The following is a 19,761-nucleotide window of genomic DNA, read 5'->3' as shown; positions in this document are numbered from 1 at the left end:
CTTACGTACTAGTTTGCCCAATAATGCAAAACATGATCGTAGTCAGTTTGACCCCATATCTGGCATATCATTCATTTGATATATTTTGCATAAAAGTCTAGTCTTATATTTCCTGCTTTTGGGGTGAGTTTGCCTGCCGCTTACATAACTTCACCAGCAGCAAGTGGGACTAAGCAGATGACCCCCCAGCGCCTTGAGACGCTCATGGGTGATTAGATCGCTTATAATTCCCTGGTTGATTGATCCTCAACCAGGCATTGCTCAGCTGCTTTGCTTGCAGGTTTTGCTCGTGTTGCCGGCGCACATGTACCCAGTGTGCATTTACTGCTCCCCAGAATTACTTCCATAAAACACCTGATATGAAAATGTCACAACTAACAAGGAACGCTAATTCCATAAATTGGAGCATTTTGCAGGTGAACCATTTCATGTTGCGGAGCAACATTACTGATGAATCACCTACATCTCCCGACATATGTTTTATGTGTATTGCTACTTTCTAAATTACCTAAAAAGATGTATGTTTTAGTAAAGGCAAATCTTCCTGTCTTGTATGAAACTCGTTGCACTAATGATAGAGTGCAACACACACATAGAGCACACACCGGAAAAATGTGCTATATTTCATATCTCCTTTGCATGAACATAAAAAGTCCTAACCGGTATTGTCCAAATGATAAAAATAGTGCATAACGAGAAAGAAGCAAATTGTTTTCACATTTCTATGTAATAGTTTCATTGTTCCCTTTAGGTGTTCAGATCAAGGAAATTGCCAGGAAACTATTTAAGAAGAGTTATAGCACCATCTGCTGGAACAGAATATTGAGCATTTGTATATACTGTTAAGTTTCTCCTAGGTGCAATGTTTCTAAAACATGGTCCATTCTACATCAATGTGCTGCGTATGAAATAAAATGGATTGATCCCTGTACTTTATAGTCCTCTAGTCTCGTTTGACAATTCCGTCTTACAAGATATTCGAACAAAAGGACCATAGTTTGCCTTAATACATTTAATAAGTGCTAAAGTATGATTGGGAAATTTGGTGTCTGGGAAATTGTATCCGAAAATTCTCTTTAATGGAAATGTTGGATTTTAAGTTACAATTTTGAAAAAGCCACTTTTAGAAAGCTATCACAATCAATGTGCAAATGCATCAGATGATCAATTTATTCAAATATATATAAAAAATAGAATAAAAAACAATGTGGCTCGCAGTTGGTTTGTGGTGAGAAATGTGCTTGGTGCGCTCATACAAGTGATGCACAGGTGTGACTATATGTGATCAAGAGGTTGTATCAAGTAAGAACAACAAATTCCATTTTATTCTTATGTACAATCCAATTGCATGCATACAACTAGTCAACAATGCTTCGATCATTTAGAGAGATAGAAGATCATCATCAGGAATCTAAGAATACATGAGAACAAGAAAAATAGATGATGAGCACTAATCAAACATTGCTGAAGGCACTAATTTGCTCAATTCAGCTTCACTTGTGCAAGGATTTTTTTTATATATATCTTTTTATTAAGAACAAGATTGGACAATCCAGACAACATATATTCATGAGCAAACGCAGTGCTCTGTTAATACTTGGTGAGCGGCACACATGGAAGCAAATGATCAAGCATTACATTGCAATCTCAACTCATCAGTGGCAGGTCTATTAAGTCCTCTTTCATCCCGGCTTGTGGGGATCACACAATCTACCCCTGTATTCATCCCATTTATCCCAGATCTGTGTCCACTTAGGGAAGCACCCTTTAGATACATATATAGTCTTCTCCGTCACCATACACCAGTCCATATCCTTCCACCATTCATTTAAAGTTGGTGGGTCTCACACCGTCCATTTCCTAGACATATTTCTTCTTGCAATCATCAGCCCCAGAGTCACCCATATTCGTTCTTTAGAAGTCAAATCTGTCGGGCCCCAGATGTTCAGTAGACTTAATTTTATGTTACGGTCAATTCTTTGCCACATTACTGTCTCCATGCACCCTGCTACCGCTGACCAGTACTTTTGAATAATCATACACTCCCATAGAATATGTATAAAAGTGCCCTCCTGGCCACATTTCCGGACACACCCTGCCTCAGTGTCATATCCCATTCTCACCTTTGTTGGTCCAGTGCGGTATATTCTATGAAGTATCTTCAATGTCACTAGCCAAAGCCACGAGGAAATGGCCACCCCATTGGGAGAGGGAATGCCTCAAGCCACTCCTAATCATCAAGCCCAACAATGTCATAATCCCGTTTTGTTCGAAGTCAGGGTAGAGGGTCCATCGTGTTACTGATTAATTTTTTATATATCAGCGATATTTCTCTGGGAGTGCTCCGTCTAAGACCCTATATTCAAGCAGGGAGAATTCTGGTGGTGTTTCCCCCTTTTTGATCACAGCTAGTAAAGCATGCCGGATCTGCAAGTATCTGTAGTATTCAGTATCAGCCAGCTCAAAGTCCGTCTGCAGTTGGCCAAAGGGAATCACTGCACCCTCCTTCCATAGGTCTCCCACCCTTGAAATACCAATCAAGTCCCAACGGTCAAATCCCCCGGTGTGTCTCAACTTGTCTAATTGATATGTGTACCAGTGTGGTGTGGCCTGTGTGATCCTGCCCTTCCAGTCCAAGCTCTTCGTAGCAGACTTCCATATTTGGACTGAGTGTCCTGTGGGCCCAGTCAGTTTCATCTTTGCTGGGTTTGAATACAATGCACCTGCAAAGCTACCCCCAGGAAAGAGCCATCCATCCATTTGGAAACCTGGTCTTCCGGTGGCCGATACGTACATTGATTTATTGAGGAGAGTTGTGTCGCCCAATAATATTTTTTGATATCTAGGATGCCAATCCCCCATCGTACCACCCTAGTGTTAGCTTCTGAGTGGCGATTCTTGGTGGTTTACCGTCCCACAAAAGTTCTCTGAGGACACCATTAATGTCTTTAAAGTATTCAGACCCCACTGGGTGCAGCATATTTTGCAAGACATACCCAAAATGGGAGAGGGACATCATTTTAAATAGGGCTGTGCGCCCTAAGAGGGACAGAAGGAGCGATCTCCAGTGGAGGACATCTCTCTGAAGTCGCTGTAGTGGGGGCTGAAGATTGTGCTCGTTAGAACGTGATAGATCTTTTGATACCCCGATCCCCAAATGTTTGAACTCTTCCTCCGCTTCTGGGATAGTGAAACCCCTGGTTAGTGAAGGTGGCGCCCCACTTAGGACATAGAGTACGGACTTAGACCAGTTCATTTTATATCCAGCGAATCTGCCAAAAACAATGAAGATATGAAGTATCCTATTCAGAGAGGCCGCTGGCGACGCTTTCGTCTGCGTATAACAAAATACAGTCTTCCCAACCTTCAGCCCATCAGAGTCCCCTGACAACTGGATCTTTACGTATCCACATCACCGGCGGTTCGAGTGTCATGCCAAAAACCTGTGGTGAAAGGGGGCAGTCCTGCCCGGTGCCCCTACTGAGTGTGAAGGTACCGGATTTCTTATTGCTGACCACCACTCGGCCAGCAGATCCTTATTAGGAGTCGAATCCACCAGATATATTCCTGGCTGAACCCCAGTTTCTGCATCACAGAGAACATGTAGGACCATTCGATGGTATCAAATGCCATGGCAGTGTCGGGAGACACCACCACTGCATCTTCCCTGATCATCATTGCTCGGTTTAGTACACCATGAAGTCTTCGCAAATTGAGGGACCTGGCATAAAGCCTGATTGGTCTGGGTGGATTAGCTTTGTGATCACCCGCAATAAAGGAGCAGCCAAAATCTTTGTTTCATCTTGGCTTCCGCATTGAGCAACGATTTTGGCCTATATTAGGAGTTCCCTTCCTTATGAATGACCACAGTCGTTGCAAGCCTCTGGTCAGCGTGAAGCACTCCCACTTTCTTACAATGTTGGAACATTTTAGTTAGGCAGGGTGCAGTTTTACTGAGGGTATGCTCATATAGCTAAATGGGCAAGCCATTGGGACGCATCGCTTTACCCCCCGCAGATCCTGTATGGCCTTTTCCATCTCTATACCAGTCAGCCCCTGGTCGAAGTCCAAGCGATCCTCCTCAATGTGCAACGGCAGCAAAATATCTGTCAAAATGGAGACTGCCTCCTCTTCCGTGTGTGGTGTCTGCGACGCACAAATGGTCTGATTGTAGTGGCCAAATGCATCTGCTATCGCCTGAGGTTCGGTGAGCCTTATACCTGACTCTGCTTCTATTTCTACCACTACTCTATTTGCTTGCTCCCTTCGGTCTCGCCAGGCCAGCAGCTTCCCAGCCTTCTCCAAGACGTCAAATATTCTGCTAAGTGTTGTGCTATATTGTGCTCTGGCTGATTCAGTAGCTAGTCGGTATATTCTTTTGTTTTTAATTGCAGAGCCTGCCTTGCGTCTTCTGTGCTAACTAGAAGATTACTCTCTAGCTGTAATATGTCTTCTTCTAGGCAAACTAATTTTGTCTGTTTCTCTTTCTTTGACCCTGCGATTTGAGCCATGGCTACACCCCGGATGACCACTTGGTACGCCTCCCAGAGTGTCAGAGCTGAGTCTACTGAGCCCTCGTTTTCCCAGAAGTATACCTCCATATCTTGTATGATTTTATCTCTTATTTGGGGATTTTAAATTTGCACGGGTTGATAGGAGCCGTACTACAGCTGCGGGCTCTCCAACCTCTAGTCGGCGCCAGATGGGCGAGTGGTCGTATATGTCCCTGGCTAGGTGGTTCACCTTTTTGATACTATTCATTTTGCTTGCCAATGTTACCACATAATCTATCCTGGACAGATCGCTGACAGAATTTCGAGGAGCAAAATATCGACCTGCCAAAATATCAAGGACAAAATATAGAATGACAAAATTTCAAATTCCTATCTACAAACAGGTAAATACAAAAATATTGAATGCAAAATATGGTTGTAAAAAACTATAGTTAGTCAAAATATTGAGTTTTTTAAATGTCTTAAAAGTAATGTAAAATTAATTAAATAGTAAATATAATTAACTAAAGCATACTTAAAAATACTTAATAACCTTAAAATGAATAAATAATTAATGTAATTAAAAAAGATAAACATACATTTTCATTTTTTAATACATATATATATTAACGTAATATTAATAAAAAATATTCAATATTTTTGGCGTAGGATAGTGGGAGGGTAACAATTACTATTTCCACTCCAGTGAATGCATCAGTAGGGAAAGCGTTGGATAGCGTAGGGGTAAAAATACTATTCGCACTCCAGAGAGTGCAACAGTAGGGAAAGAATTGGATAGCGTAGGAGTAAAAATTACCATTCCCACTCCAGAGAGTGCAACAGTAGGGAAAGCGTTGGATAGTGGGAGGGTAAAAATTACTATTCCCACTCCAGTGAGTGCAACAGTAGGGAAAGCGTTGCATAGTGTGAGGGTAAACATTACTATTCCCACTCCAGAGAGTGCAACAGTAGGGAAAGCGTTGGATAGTGTAGAGGTAAAAATTACTATTCCCACTCCAGAGAGTGCAACAGTAGGGAAAGCGTTGGATAACGGGAGGGTAAAAATTACTATTCCCACTCCAGTGAGTGCAACAGGAGGGAAAGCGTTGGATAGCGGGAGGGTAAAAATTACTTTTGCCACTCCAGTGAGTGCAACTGTAGGGAAAGTAATGATTTAATATTTAAATACATATAAAAAAATAATTAAAATTAAATACCAATTACAAAATGTAATAATTAATTAATTATAAATACCAATATATATTATTTATTAGAAATTAATTACCTAGTATTAATTAATTAACAACCAATTAATTTTCAATACCAAAAAAGTATAAGTAATAGAAAAATACCAATTATTAAATAACAGTAAATTAATTATCAATACACAAAAATAATTTCAATAATTAATTAATTACAATTAAATTATTTCCCACACTGTCCCCTATAAACCCACAACCTGCAACGAATAATAAACTAATACAATTAAAATAATTATCAATTAATCAATTTAAAAAAATGAATTACCATTTAATAAAAAATAATTACCAATTAATAATTCCTTAACAATAAATTAATTATCGATACCAATAAATACAAATAAATAATTACTTGATAACAATTAAATTACTTCCCACCCTAATCCCCTATAAACCCACAACCCGCTACAGTAGTAAAACACAAAATTACATTAAAAATAGTTAATAATTCCTAAAAATTAATATTTAATTTACTATAATTAAATTACTTCCCACCCTATTCCCCTAGAAACCCACAACCCGCTACAGAATTAAATTACGCAAAAATTAAATAACATAAAATTCATTACTTAAAAAAATTCAAACATACATTACAAAAATAATACATATTTTTAACACATATACTAACACTTAAAAGACTATTAAAAAATTTGATATTTTTAACAACTATATTATGACTGTTGATATTACTAACTTCAATATTATGGAAATCTATATTTCTTACCTGAATTTCGATATTCTGCATCACTATATTTTGGCAATTCGATATTCTATCCATTCTATAAAAAAACTCGATATTCTGGCAATTCGATATTTTTTTCCCATATTATGACTGTTCCCCATCCTGGACATACTACGATGGGCCCCTTAGTAGAAAGTATACTGTTGTTCCTCCGGATGGAGCCTCCTCCATGTATCTACTAAACCCGTTTCTCCCAAAAAACTGTGCGTTCGTGAGGGAGACAAGAATCTGTGAGATCAGCCATCCAAGGAATCAGAGACAATGGAATTGAAATCACCGCCAATCACCAGTCTTCCCTCCAGCATTTCAAGAAGGTGGCTTCCAAGGTCCCTGAAAGCCGAGGCTTGGAGACCCGGGGATATGTAGACTGAGACTAGATTTAACTTGCGACCCTCCCACATCCCTGAGATCGCCACAAATCTACCGAGGTTATCTGTCCGGGTACAGTCGATCGTCATTTGAAAAGTTTTGTGCACCATTATTCCCACCCCTCTGGATCCTGAACCAAATGCTGAATGTGCCACAAGTCTCCTAATAAGTGCGTCTCTTGTAATAAGATCACATCTGGGGAATGTGGTGTTATGAATTGAAATAAAATTCCCCTCTTTATCTGGTCCATTAACATTCCAGGACATCAATTTGAGTCCTTGCTTAGTTATTGAGTCCATACTCGCCTAGGAAGGTAAAGCTCAGTCACAGCGTGAGCCCCTTATATTACCCAGCATTTTGTGCGTCGTTTTTCACCCATCCTGCCCCACCATGTGCATGTGTCGCATGTTGAACGTACTCATTGCGTTATCACTAGTACACCACTTGTTGTCCATCTTGTACGAACTGTATTTTGTGAATAGAACTAAACTTTCCTTCCCCACTTCCTGACACTACTATGACTTGCTGTTTGATTAATGTCATAGTCATATATTGTGTCGGAAATTCTCAGTGACAAGAGCCCCACCCCCCCTTAAATTAAACAACTTTACCCTCCTCCCTGCCCCGCTGCATGGCGGTATCGGAATCTCCGGCCACCCCAAACTTGCAGAGTGCCTATTGCCCACGCCTATAACTCAAGGTGCGTGTGTCCAACCGGACACCCGTTCAAAACAATACAATCAATTACTGATTCGGTTTCACAATGCTCTCATCAATTACTTATTGAATAACATTGTTCAGTTCAGCACCGTCTATATGGAATTGTAGTCCGTGCCTTGACCCTTCTAGTCTTTTGTTGGAGAGACCAACCACTACCAGGACCTATAGAGGAGTGTCTATAGGACCTTCACAATTACAATGAGCCATATAGACCAGTTCTCACTTGGCGCCGTCATCCTCTGCGTGTTCTTTCGGTGGGGATCTCATTCCCTGCTCCCCTCGAGGCTGCTCCTCTCGATTATTTTACTGGCTTTGGTGACTCTTCTCTGCCAGCCAGACGTCAGCTGTCCAGCCAGTCTCATGCCTCTTGAGTGGAGACGAAGAACCAGACCTTTCCCTCTGACTCCACTCATAATTTAGCTGGAAAGATCATTGCATACTTTACGTTCTTGTCCCACAGTGATTTCTTTACATACCCGGAGCTGTGCCACTGGCATTGCCCCTTGAGCGTGACGACCGGGAGGAAAGTCACAGTACTATTGTGAAATTCAATTGGTGGTGTTGCGCAGACCTTTTGTAGAATGATATCCCTATCTTTATAGTTGAAGATTCAACAGTCTAGTAGGTTTTAGGTAGTTTGTGATATGCTCCTCCACAAACAGGTTTCATTGCTTGGTCCTACGCGTGCTCTGGGACTCCCAGTATGCGTAGGTTGTTGCGCCTTAAGCGCCCTTCAAACTCATCCAGTTGAGCCTCCAGTCTCTTACCAAGAGTCTGCAGGTCATCCAACCTCTGCTGAAGGGTGGTGCTGTCCTTGACAAGGGAGCCGGCAGTCGACTCAACTTCCTTGAGTCTAGTGTTCATTCAGCGTATGTCTGTTCTAATTAAGGATACTTCAGAGGACACAGAGTCAATCCTGACTGCAGTGACGTTCTCACAGTCATGATAGCCTGCAGAGTCGGTTCCCTTACCCCATCAACGCATGTTGTTCCTCAGGAGGGTCTTGTGTTCCCTTTTGACTGGGACCGGAGCACTTGTCGTACGCATACTTTTCCAGTTTGGCCTGCATGGAGGCCTTGGTGTTGCGACCACCCGCCAGGCCTAAGCAGTATGAACCTATGAACAAGTGAGTGGACGCCAACTGGGTAGCCCATTTTATTTTGTTAGGTGGGTGTTTCTGGGTTGTGTCCTCTCTCAGGAGGAAACCACTGCCTGTACTGGCTTTTGCCTCCAGTGCTGTGCCTCACCAGTAAATCTACTACTATTGCACCCTTTGTGCCCCTCAGAGGGCCTTCAGCGTTGCAGGCTGCTAATCACCGGTCAGCACTTAATCCCCAAGATGTACTCCTTCCCCTTCAAAGCCGCAGGACCTCCTGGGTCCATCAGCGAGTGCTGCGATCTCAGGACCAGCAAGCCTCGATTCCTTGTTCTTCCCTTACAGTCATGGAGGGGTAGGCTTCCCTTCGTTGCAGCCAGTGAGTGATCCCTAGCCGGGTAGCGAGGAGCCTCAACACATACAACTGCTCACGTAGTTACTGTGAAGTATTACGCTCCAATGTGGCCTCTAGGATCAACACCCAGTCCTTCTCTCCGCGAGTGGTGTATTTTCTGCCCCTTGGCCGTTGCCTGGAACCGGATTGCCACTGTGTGCCCTGCGCGTCTCGTCGGGCATTCCCGACCACGATCAGGTGAATCAAGCATGTCTGTCCACCAGGGAAACTGGAGGGAGGGAGGAGGGAGGCAACAGCAGTACTTCTCTTACGCTGCCCCTCAACCTATAATCCCAGGGGGGGCAGGTGCACTCCATACCCGTATCGTTCGCCCCCTCCTCACTACTAGTCTCAACAATGCAGGCCCTTCCGTGCTGCCTCAGCTCATTCAGTCCACCTCAGGGCCGATCGTGCTCTGGCCGTCTACAACTGGGCCTTCAGCACTGATTGTGCCACTCACTTCAGTAGTACTTTCAACATGTCTCAGGCCTGCCACTGCAGCCTGTGTGTGGAGTTTTAAACTGCCATTTCGACCTGGCAAAACAAACCCTTTTGCCAGACCTAAACCTTCCTTTTGATACATGTCACACGTAGGCTAGGCCCTAGGGTGCAAGGTATTTAAAAAGTTTTTACACATACTGGTAGTGAAAAATTCCTAAATTAGATTTTCAATACTGCAAGGCCTACTTTTCCTTAAGGATATCTTTGAGTTGCCTTATTACATTTACTAAGCTGTAACTTTCAAATCGGTACAGATAACCAGCTCATGTTTGGTGCCTTTGGAATTGTGATGAAAAATCATCTGTATTGGTAAAGCCATATTTTAAACTACAGTTTTGAAAATGGCGCTTTTAAAAAGTCTGCATTATCCTGCCTAAGCCATTTAGTATCTGCAGCCTGCCTCTGGGTCACATGCTTGGTGTAGCTAACTGTGCTTTGTGCATTGCTTCTAGACAACCAAACACATTATAAAGATGAGGTATGCCCGGATGTGCCATCGCCAGCAGGATGGAAGGGGGAGATGGGCACAGCCCTAATTACACATGAATAGGCTGTGCCCTGCCTCCACACAAAGGGCCTCTTGCCCCCTGTAGCTTGTCTGGAGTCAGGACAGGGGAGGCAGAAAATCTGTGCACTACAAACCTCTAGAAGCTTCTCCCATTTCAAAGAGGTCACCTGGTATAAATATTGAACCTCAGACACCAACTCTTCAATACACTTCTGGACCTGTGGGGACTCTGCCAGGAAGAATGACTGCTGTGCTGCTGAAAGGAATGCAACTCTGCTGGACTTCTGCTCTGCTGTACTACTGCCTTGCTGGATTGCTCTCCTGCAAACTCCCGCCTGAGTCAGAGGGATTGGCCCTGCACCTGATCCCATCACACATTGAGTGACTCAAATGGCTAGTATGCTTGCCTCTGGTTCAGAGCCAATGGGCATTACAGGATCTTAACCACATGAAACAGCACCCAGATCCAGCTGGAGCAAGCCCTACCCCCAAACAGTGCCCCTCAGGTACTGGACCCCTGGTGTGGCCTCAGTGGAGCTGAATTGAAGTTTTGGGTTCTTCGTGGCCGCAAATGAGCTCGCTGTTGGCAGAACCCTGTCGCTTGCACTGCCCACCCATGGGAATTTTCGTCAACCAAACCCTTTACGTGACACAACATCTATAACTCTGAAGAGCACCACCGCGAAGCTCTGGCATTACCATTACCCACAACAACAGGACCTTTGCGCTACAATGATGATAGTCCATGTTGCCAGCCTGCTCCTTGCGCTACATCAGCGACATCTGCAACACTTCCCTGCTCATCGCGGCCCTTGCCACTGCAAACAGGTCCCTTGCGCTGGACTAAGAAGGTAACTTTTTAGCATGATCAACCTGGTCCATGTATCCTACCAGCAATTTGTTGCAGTCGTCCTGAACTTGTGACTCACTCCCAGTCTCAGAGCACCAGATAGCCATGAATAGCGCTTTGGGCTTTCTGGTGCTATTTTCACTTAGATCTTCCAAAGTGCAAATCTCTGTTTCTACTGATTGGATTGTTGTCTTTTTGGTCATGATTTATTTATAAACCTTTGCTCTATTTTTCTAAATTGGTATGGGATTTTACTTGTGTTGAGGTTTCACTTGATTACTGTTTGAAGTGCTGCATAACTACTTTACACATTTACTCTAAGTAAAAAGCCTGACTGCTCTGTGTCAAGCCATCAGAGGATTAAGTACAGGTTAATTTGGGGTTTGCTTGTGCCTCACCCTGACAAGGATTGTTGTTGCCGTTTGAGTAGGATTGCACCTCCCTCAACCTGTAGCTCAATATCTCACAATGGTGATCAGTCTTGAGGATTATGACTTGTGTTTGTGCAGTGCCATACAGTCGATTTGTGTTACACTGAAAATCCCAGATAAATAATCTGAATAACAATTTGAGTTTTAAATTCTCAGATTGGTTGGGGTTTTTTTTCTTCTCAAATTCACCATTACTTTACACGACTGTTTGTGCCTGTGGCTTCACCTGCAAGAATAGATTTTGAGATCCTCAATCTAAAGAGCTACACTCTGGCTGAGCTCAAGGAATTTTGCAAGGAGAGGTGGCTGCCTTCAAAAGGCTATGATGGCATGGGCGGAGGTCCACCAGTTGCCAAGTCACAATGATGACCAGGATGCAGAGGATGAAGTGGAGGGTCCTGAGATGCAGCAGTCAGCTGAGAGGATGATGTGTCTCCCGAGTTGGAGCTCCCTGCCAGAGAAGAGAGCAGTGTGTCTTATCGAGCCCTTGCCTAAACAAGCAAACTAGAACACATTTTTGGTGTTAATTCTGGTTTTTATTAGGATACTTCAGTTGTATATAATGTTTTCTTATAAAAAGTGACAAATGGTTATAAAACTTTTTTAATTATAACTTTTAAACATGCTGCACAACATTAACAATGCTTTTCAACATGTATTAAAAACGTTAACAAAGCCAATAGCTCTCTCTAAACACTTATAAGGCCCCAAAGGCGAGACCTATTGGCTATGCCAGTGCTTGTTAATACTACAAGGGTAAGCCCTGGACAGCCCAGATGGAAGGGTGCGGTATATTTAAAATGTTGGACTAGTAATTTTAAGTTTTGCATGTCCTGGAAAAACTCTTACATTTGTTGTTCACTACGGCAAGGCCTATCCCTCCCACAGGATAACACTGGAGTTACCTTATTACATTTAATAGACGCACATACAAATTCCATGTTTAGCGTCTGTGGAACTGTAATGAAAATTCCTCTTTTACCTGCACCTGAACCCAGGACTCCCAGAGTGACTCTAAGGGCTAGTCTGATGGACTCCTGATTAGATCCACAGGGACTTAACAGACTCCCAACTGCCTGAACCAGTACAAAGATCTAGCTGGAGCAAGCCACTGACCCCCAAGTGTTGCCCCTCAGACCCTGGATCCTTGGTGTGGCCTCAGTGGAGCCGAATTGAAGTTTCTGGGCTCTTCAAGACCACAAAAAGGCCCTCTGGCAGCAAAGCCTTAAAATTCGCACTGCCCGCCAACGCCAAGTTTCGTGAACCTGACTGTTTGTGCTGTAGCACAGACTGCTCAAAGGGAACGCCACCGCAATGTTCCAGGCCAGCCGTTCGCGATGACATCAGTATCTTCACAGTACAGTGACAAAGTTCGTGATTCCAGGCCTGGTCTTTAGGCTGCACTGACTACTGTCTGTGATGCTTCCTTTCTTCTTGCGGCCCCCTCCTGTTTTGAGCAGGACTCAGAAGGTAGCTTTTCAAGGGGACAAAACTGGTACTTGTATACGGCTCTTGCTCCATCGTGATTGGCTTAAACGTGTGACTTTCTCTCGGTTCACACAACTAAATAGCCGCAAATGGCGCTCTGGGATTCTTGGTGCTATTTTCAATTTAATCTTTAAAACTGCATAGTTCCCGTTCTACCAATTAGACTTTTGTCATTTTAGTCTTGATTTATTTATAACATTATGCTTTAGTTTCGTAAATTGGTGTAGGACTTTTCTTGCCTTGATTTTGCAGGGATGCCCTAAACATGCCCCTTCCAAATTACGATTTCTACATTTGGAAAAGCATTTTTGCTGTTGCAAATGGTCCGGTTTTTCAAATCGGGCCGTTTGTGATGCCAAAAATGCATCATACGTATGGTCTCCTCTCCCTACCTAACCCAAGGCATTTAAGTAAAAGCCTTAAACATGGACTTTTAAACAGACATCCACTCACTAGATTTCTCGATCTGGGCCAGATTTACAAAAAGTAGGAATTATGGTCTCCAAATTGCGATACTCACCAAAATGCAACTAGGAAATTGCAATTCCTTATGTAAGAAAACCAAAATGCAACTAGGTAATTAGCAATTCCTAGTGGGTCACAAATCGACCTACCTTATGAAAATTAATGAGGTGTGTTTCACAATTTGTGACCCATTAGGAATTGCAGCGAACATGGGAATAGTGGCCTGCTGAGGTCAGCAGACCACCGTGTGTCAGTGATTGCTTTTAAATAATAAAACATTTTTTTTAATGCAGGATGTGTTTAAAAAGAAAAAAGTGAAACTTTGAAGTTTCAGTTTGTAAGAGTAGGCAGTGGTCCACGGGACCACTGCTTGCTCTTTGAGAATACTTTCTCAACATTCTCAAAGGGGTACCCCTTTTCAGTTGCAAATGGGCTACCACCACTTTTAAAATGGTGGTAAAGTATTACTATTCGCATCTGGAATTCGGTCGAAAAACAGTAATACATACCGTACCAATTGGGTATTTGGAAGGGACGCCTTCCAAATACCAAATCCCATTAGCAGATTGCCACTTGGTAACAAGTTATCAAATCACATTTTGCATTTTGAAAAAGCATTTTTCTGGTCACAAACGGCCCAAATCTGGGAATGAGGCCATTTGTGAAGGAAAAAATGCTTTGTGCATTTGGCCTCTGGTTCTTAATCCCCTTTGCTATATTATTCTGCATTAGTGCCAAGAAACCTCTCGGTGTATGTGCGCTCTACAAATAAAATTAACCTAACACAATATATGTAAATCAAATCAAATCAAGCTTTATTCGATTTCATATAAAATCATAAAAGCACATATTATAGAAAAAAAATTCTCAGCCTATACAATCGAAAAAAAGGCCAGTGTACAGATAGTTAATTTACAATTAAGTATTTAGGTCACTTTAAGTTAAAAAATTTCAAAACACCAATAATTCTAAAAAGACAATATTAGATAAAAGCAATTTATATTGGTTAAAAAGCCTCACATTGTGTTCCGAAATGTGATCACTAATTTTAAAAAGCTGGTCACTGCAAGGATAACATGCTCATCTTCTAGTTTTTGCAGCTTTGTATAAGCTGCTAGACAGGTCCGTATCCCCCAGTTTTTAAGAATAGATAATAAAAAGGCCCTTCGTGGTGCATGATAAAATTTACAAAATAAAACACAATGTATATTTGATTGATAGGAACAATCATCACAGCGGCAACAAGGTTGTCCATTGACCAGTTATTGGTTAGAGGAAATGTAATTAGACGAAAAAAGGTACCTAGCCTGAAGCGGGTAAGCAGCCTGCGGGCATACGGGCTTGCTACAACAACAAGATACTTTTGCAGCCCCTCGTGCACAGTGATTTGCTGATATCTAAGAGTAGTCAGTTTCCTTTTTTCAAGTTCCCACCTGACCCCAACTAAGTGGTCCGAGGCCATCTTTTTCAAGGAGCCTCTCGATACCATCTCCAAGCTGGCAGGCCTCTCAAAAAATTCTGTATGTCCTATCTCATTAAACATACCTCTGACATAGGTAATCCATGTGATGTTAGAGGCCCCATCCAGAGATAGGCAGTCGTTAATTAAGTCTCTGTTTAGGGCGGTCTCATTGGTAACCCAGACCTTGTGACAGAGTAGTATGGGGGAGATCCTAATGGTATCTAAAAGGTAGGAAAAACCTGCTTCTATGTGTGTCATGTACGTAGGAGATGTTTGCGGGAGTCCCAGTAGATAACAGATAAACTGGTTTTCACAGGTTTATAGGACCTGTGCATTTACAATCCCTCAAACGCCTGCCCCGTATGAAGCTACAGGCACACATTTAGCTTTGTAAATATAGATCAGCTCTTTTACTGGTTTCCCCCCTAACTTGGACGCAAAAATTTTTAAGGCTCCCGTGGAACGGGTTAGGGCTAATTGCCTGGCGTGCACTGCTGTGTGCCAATTCCCCTCCTATCAAAGTTCACACCTAGATAGGAGAACCTGTCCGTGGATTCAATTTTCCTGCCTTCAAGATAAATCGGGCATGGGACCCTCTTTTTCCCTTTCCCACAAGACAGTGTGTAAGTTTTTGCAATATTAATTTTTAGGCCTCTAACCCTCATAAAACTAGCAAATTTCTCCACGGTCTTCTGGAGTCCTATTCTTGTACGCGACATTAATGCTGCGTCGTCCGCATATAGCAATATCGGTGTGGTGGTCTCGCCAATAGTTGGGTAAACATGTTGCAAATCCCTAAGATGGAGTCCTACTGAGTTTATATATAGGGTAAATAACAGGGGTGCCAAAATACACCCCTGTCTTACCCCCCTCTTTATAGGGAATTTGTCCGAGCACTCCCCCCTCCGTCCGTACCGTACCATTGCCCCGGCTCCTCTGTAGAGTTCCTTAATAAAGAGAATGAGGTGGCTATCGACACCCATGTCACTCAATGTTCTCCACAAGAACTCATGATCAACACAATCAAAAGCCGAACTTAAATCAATAAAAGTAATAAAAAGGTTCTCCTTCTTTGCCTGGGTATATTTTGCGTTCATCAGGGCTAGGTTTAAACATTGCTCAACAGTCCTTTTACCTGGTCTGAAACCATACTGCTCATTTGCTATAATATGGTTTTCCTCCCCCCAAGTTTGAATCCTATTCAGGATGATACGACCTGCCACCTTCATCAAGCCGTCTAGGAGGGAAATTGGGCGGTAGCATGCGGGAACGTTCCGATCACCTTTTTTGAAGATTGGCACCACGATAGCATCAGTCCAGGAGGGTATAAAACCACATTGATTGGCTTTGTTTAAAACATTGGTTATCGAGGGTGCCCAGAGGTCCAGCTCTGCCTTATAGGTGTCAATCGGGACCCCATCCGGCCCGGGCCTTTCCTGATGAACTGATCTTTATCGCTTTAGTGACCTCCTGACAGGTAAAGGTTATAGGTAATGGAAAAGGACTAGGGTGATTTCTGGCCGGAGGACTGGGAGTCCTGGTGTTATGTACGTATCTGGATAATGTTTGGTATTCTATGCAGAGCTTTGAAGCTGTTTCTGTGGCACAGTTGCACCATAGAAATTATTAAAATACACAAATTCAAAGACAGACAGAGCCATCTGTCATCAAACAAACTCTTTAAAATTGATTACAAGTCTTTATTCGGAAGAAAGGGTTGGGATTGAGGCACCTATGTGTTAAGTTCCCAAGTCAGAAATGAAGAGCCACAATTCAGAAAAAAGTATTCATCTGAAGGCTCAAATGACTGAAAGAGCTACACTAAGCGACCTGAACTCACTCATGTTGGTGAGACTGCTGTGTATGTCAGCCTACAGCAGATGGTCGTTTGGCACCCTGGGGAATGGTGTCAGCTGTCTGGAGGGAATCCTGGGAAATTAAAGTGAGCATACCCCTGCAAATGCATCCTTGCCTACCCTATCCCGCTCTGCGCCGGCAAGACCAGTCGAAGTATAATGAAGGAACATTTTTGTCTCCCCGCCAGAATCCACAACTCTTCCCTCGTCAGAAAACAGTGATTATTGTCACCAATTCAGGTGACGCCTAGAGACCTTCCTTCCAAGACCAGTGAAAGGGACAGGCTAAACTATAGAACATACCACTTGCAAGCATTTCCATTGTAAGACTTTTTTCATCAGCAACTCAGAAACAGTACACATAGAGACTCTGAGCTGCAGTAAACACATGGTTATCCTCATTCTTACCTTAAAAAGAATGTATAAAATGTACAGAAGGATCCCAAACCCATAAACTGGGATAATCTGTCCAAGAAGGTTCTGTCTTGTGGCACCCCCAACTCCAGTGCCACCTTTTGCCTTGGACACAGCTTCTGTGAGATGTGATCTTGGAAACTGAGAGCTAGGTGATCTGGCATCTGAGAGTTTTGGATGCATTGTTGGAGGAAAACGTCCAGGGCTGCCTGTAAAGTAATAAAACACACACAAGTGTTTACAGAACCAGAAAATATATTACACCCTTTCATCTTTTTATGCCTTTTCGGACATGGGCAGTTAGAAAAGAGTAACCAATAACCCTATAAATAGTGAATATCCAAACAATGCAGATTATAAAACTGTATTCCCAGTGCACTCAAGTATCCCAGGTAATTGAATAGAGGGCACATCTAGTCTAGGTTTTAGCTTTTAATATGGGACTTGTAGTCCTATTTTTTCAATAAAAAGCTTGTTTACAAGTCCCACAATGCAAATCAAAAACATGGACTGGTTACAAAGCTCACACATGGACCTTGGAAACTTGAGAACAATGTATTCCATTTCTCTAAAAACGTAAAACAATGTGAGACTGCACACACCTTTGTGAGACAATGTGAAAAGTTATACATAGCCTAATTGCCACCTAGAATTGAACACCAGAACTAACGGCCAAATGCATCAACCTATTTAGTAAGTGCAAACGGTGCGAATCTGTAAATTCGGCCGTTTGCGATTCATAAATAAGTTTTTGGGATGCATCATGCATTTTTGTGAAATTCGCTATATTTAGCTATTTCCAAAAATGCGATTGCTTTTAAGGAATCGCAAATTTGCGATTCCTTAAAAGCAATGCATGATTGTTTTTCAAATTGCGAATTCGCAATTAGGGGGTGCAAATTACCACGAGGGTGAACCTCGTGGTAATTTGCGAAAAAGTATTAAAATGCTCAAAATTGCATTTTAAACACTGTCATGTTACAGACACACATGTCCTTAGGACATGTGTGTGTGAAACAAGCACTTTAAAATACATTTCAGGGATGCAGGGAGGGGTCCCTTGGACCCCCCCTGCACCCATGGAATGCATTAACATTTTGCGAATCGCTAATTGAAATTTGCAAAATGTCAATGCCTTCCCATTGATTCCTATGGGCCTTTTGGCCCATAGGAATCAATGGGAATTGCGAAATCGCAAATTAAAATTCGCATAATATTTGCGATTCGGTAAAAATTGCGATTTTTACCGAATCGCAAATATTATGCGATTAAAATCATGCATCCCATTTTGCGATTCCTTATTTGCGATTCCCTAAAAATCGCAAATAAGGAATCGCAAAACCTTACAATGATGTATGTGGTCGTAAACTCCTTACTAAAATCCTTTCAAACCGATGAACAGAGAAGGTTCACACCCGGATCTGCACTGATCAAAATGGCTTTATGGAAGGAAGAAGGACTAAACATTGCTTCTGTAGGTTGCAAGTGGCCTTAACACAAATGCATAGGTTGATGGGATGCCACCCTGTTCTCAATCAACTTCTGGAAGGCATTTAATAAAGTGCAAAGATCCATCGTGCTCACAGTGCTTGAAAGAATGGGATTTAACTGACGCGTCCTAGGGTTTGTTAACGTATTATACACTTTCTCATGGGCCCAAGCACGGGTAAACGGTGCTCTTCCTGCCCCTTTTAAGATTGGCCAAAGCACAAATCAAGAGTTCCTGCTTTCGCCACTCCTGTTTGTTCTAGTTATTGAGCTGCTTCCACAATGGATCAGGCGAGACGCAGGGGTATGGGGATTTCACTGGACGGTCCTGTTTTCCATCCCAAGAATATTCCACATTGTTCAGGTCTATGGTGAGTCATCTAGTCTCGCGGTCAAGTGGGGGTAAACAACATATATGCCACTTGTGGGAGTACCTCCACAAAATGCCAATATCTTGAAATTAACTTTTGTGGAATGCAAAGTCAACTGAAAGTTGTTCAAAAGATTTTATGTGGTCGGCTGCCTAGACATCACCACCTTTTGATAGGCTCATAAGGTCCCAGGCTTGGAATCCAGATAGACTGGCCGCCTGTTTAAGGAGTGTACCATTCCATGGGGGGTCTTTACAGTCACTCTATCCTGCCATCTGATGTGTTTAATCAACACTTTCCAACTCTTCAGTGAAATTCTTGCGATTTTAGGAAGTGCATGGGGAATGTGTGCACCATTAGTGACAGAATACAGATCATACGGTTTCAATAACTGGCACACTAAGTGCAGAGTTTTGCCATTCCTATCAAAAAAGAGCCATTCCTTTGGAGAATGAGTTGTGATGCCCAGTAGTAAAGTTAGAGATTAGGAATACCCAGTCCACTGACAAGTGTGGCATGTGGGCAATTAGAGAGTCAGATATGTGGGGTGCCAGACGCCCATGAGAAGCAGGTGAGGTTGTATTACAATGAGAGGAAGAAGTGCCAGGGGAATGGTTAGGGGTAGTTCTGAATGACAAAGAGGCTGTGAGGAAGGATAATCATTTCAAACAAAGCTTCGCAAACCAAAATATTAAGTGGTAGTTTGGCCCAGTTCTCCATGCTGGCTGGATGGGCCCCACAGAGGGACATCATTGAAATTCCCAGCTAAGAACTCGGTCGGTCGAAATGAACATCCTCGGAAATGTAAAATTGAGTTTGAGTTAACTTCTATTTTTTTTATATTTGAAGCTTAG

At 42.6% G+C, this 19,761-nt stretch overlaps 1 protein-coding gene across 1 annotated transcript in view; it reads right to left on the bottom strand.

Annotated features, from left to right (window-relative positions):
- The window catches only part of RIC3 (RIC3 acetylcholine receptor chaperone), a 143,666-nt gene that overhangs the window by 84,795 nt on the left and 39,110 nt on the right, over positions 1 to 19,761 (bottom strand). The window contains exon 2 of the mRNA XM_086956014.1: positions 17,043 to 17,257. Coding sequence (XP_086812140.1) covers positions 17,043 to 17,257 — 215 coding nt within the window. The remainder of the gene's footprint in view (positions 1 to 17,042; positions 17,258 to 19,761) is intronic.

This window comes from Lissotriton vulgaris, chromosome 2_1 (assembly GCF_964263255.1).
Source record: "Lissotriton vulgaris chromosome 2_1, aLisVul1.2, whole genome shotgun sequence".
Lineage (NCBI taxonomy): Eukaryota > Metazoa > Chordata > Amphibia > Caudata > Salamandridae > Lissotriton > Lissotriton vulgaris.
Note: the sequence above shows the minus strand (reverse complement) of the source record. Positions and strands in the feature narration are given on the sequence as shown.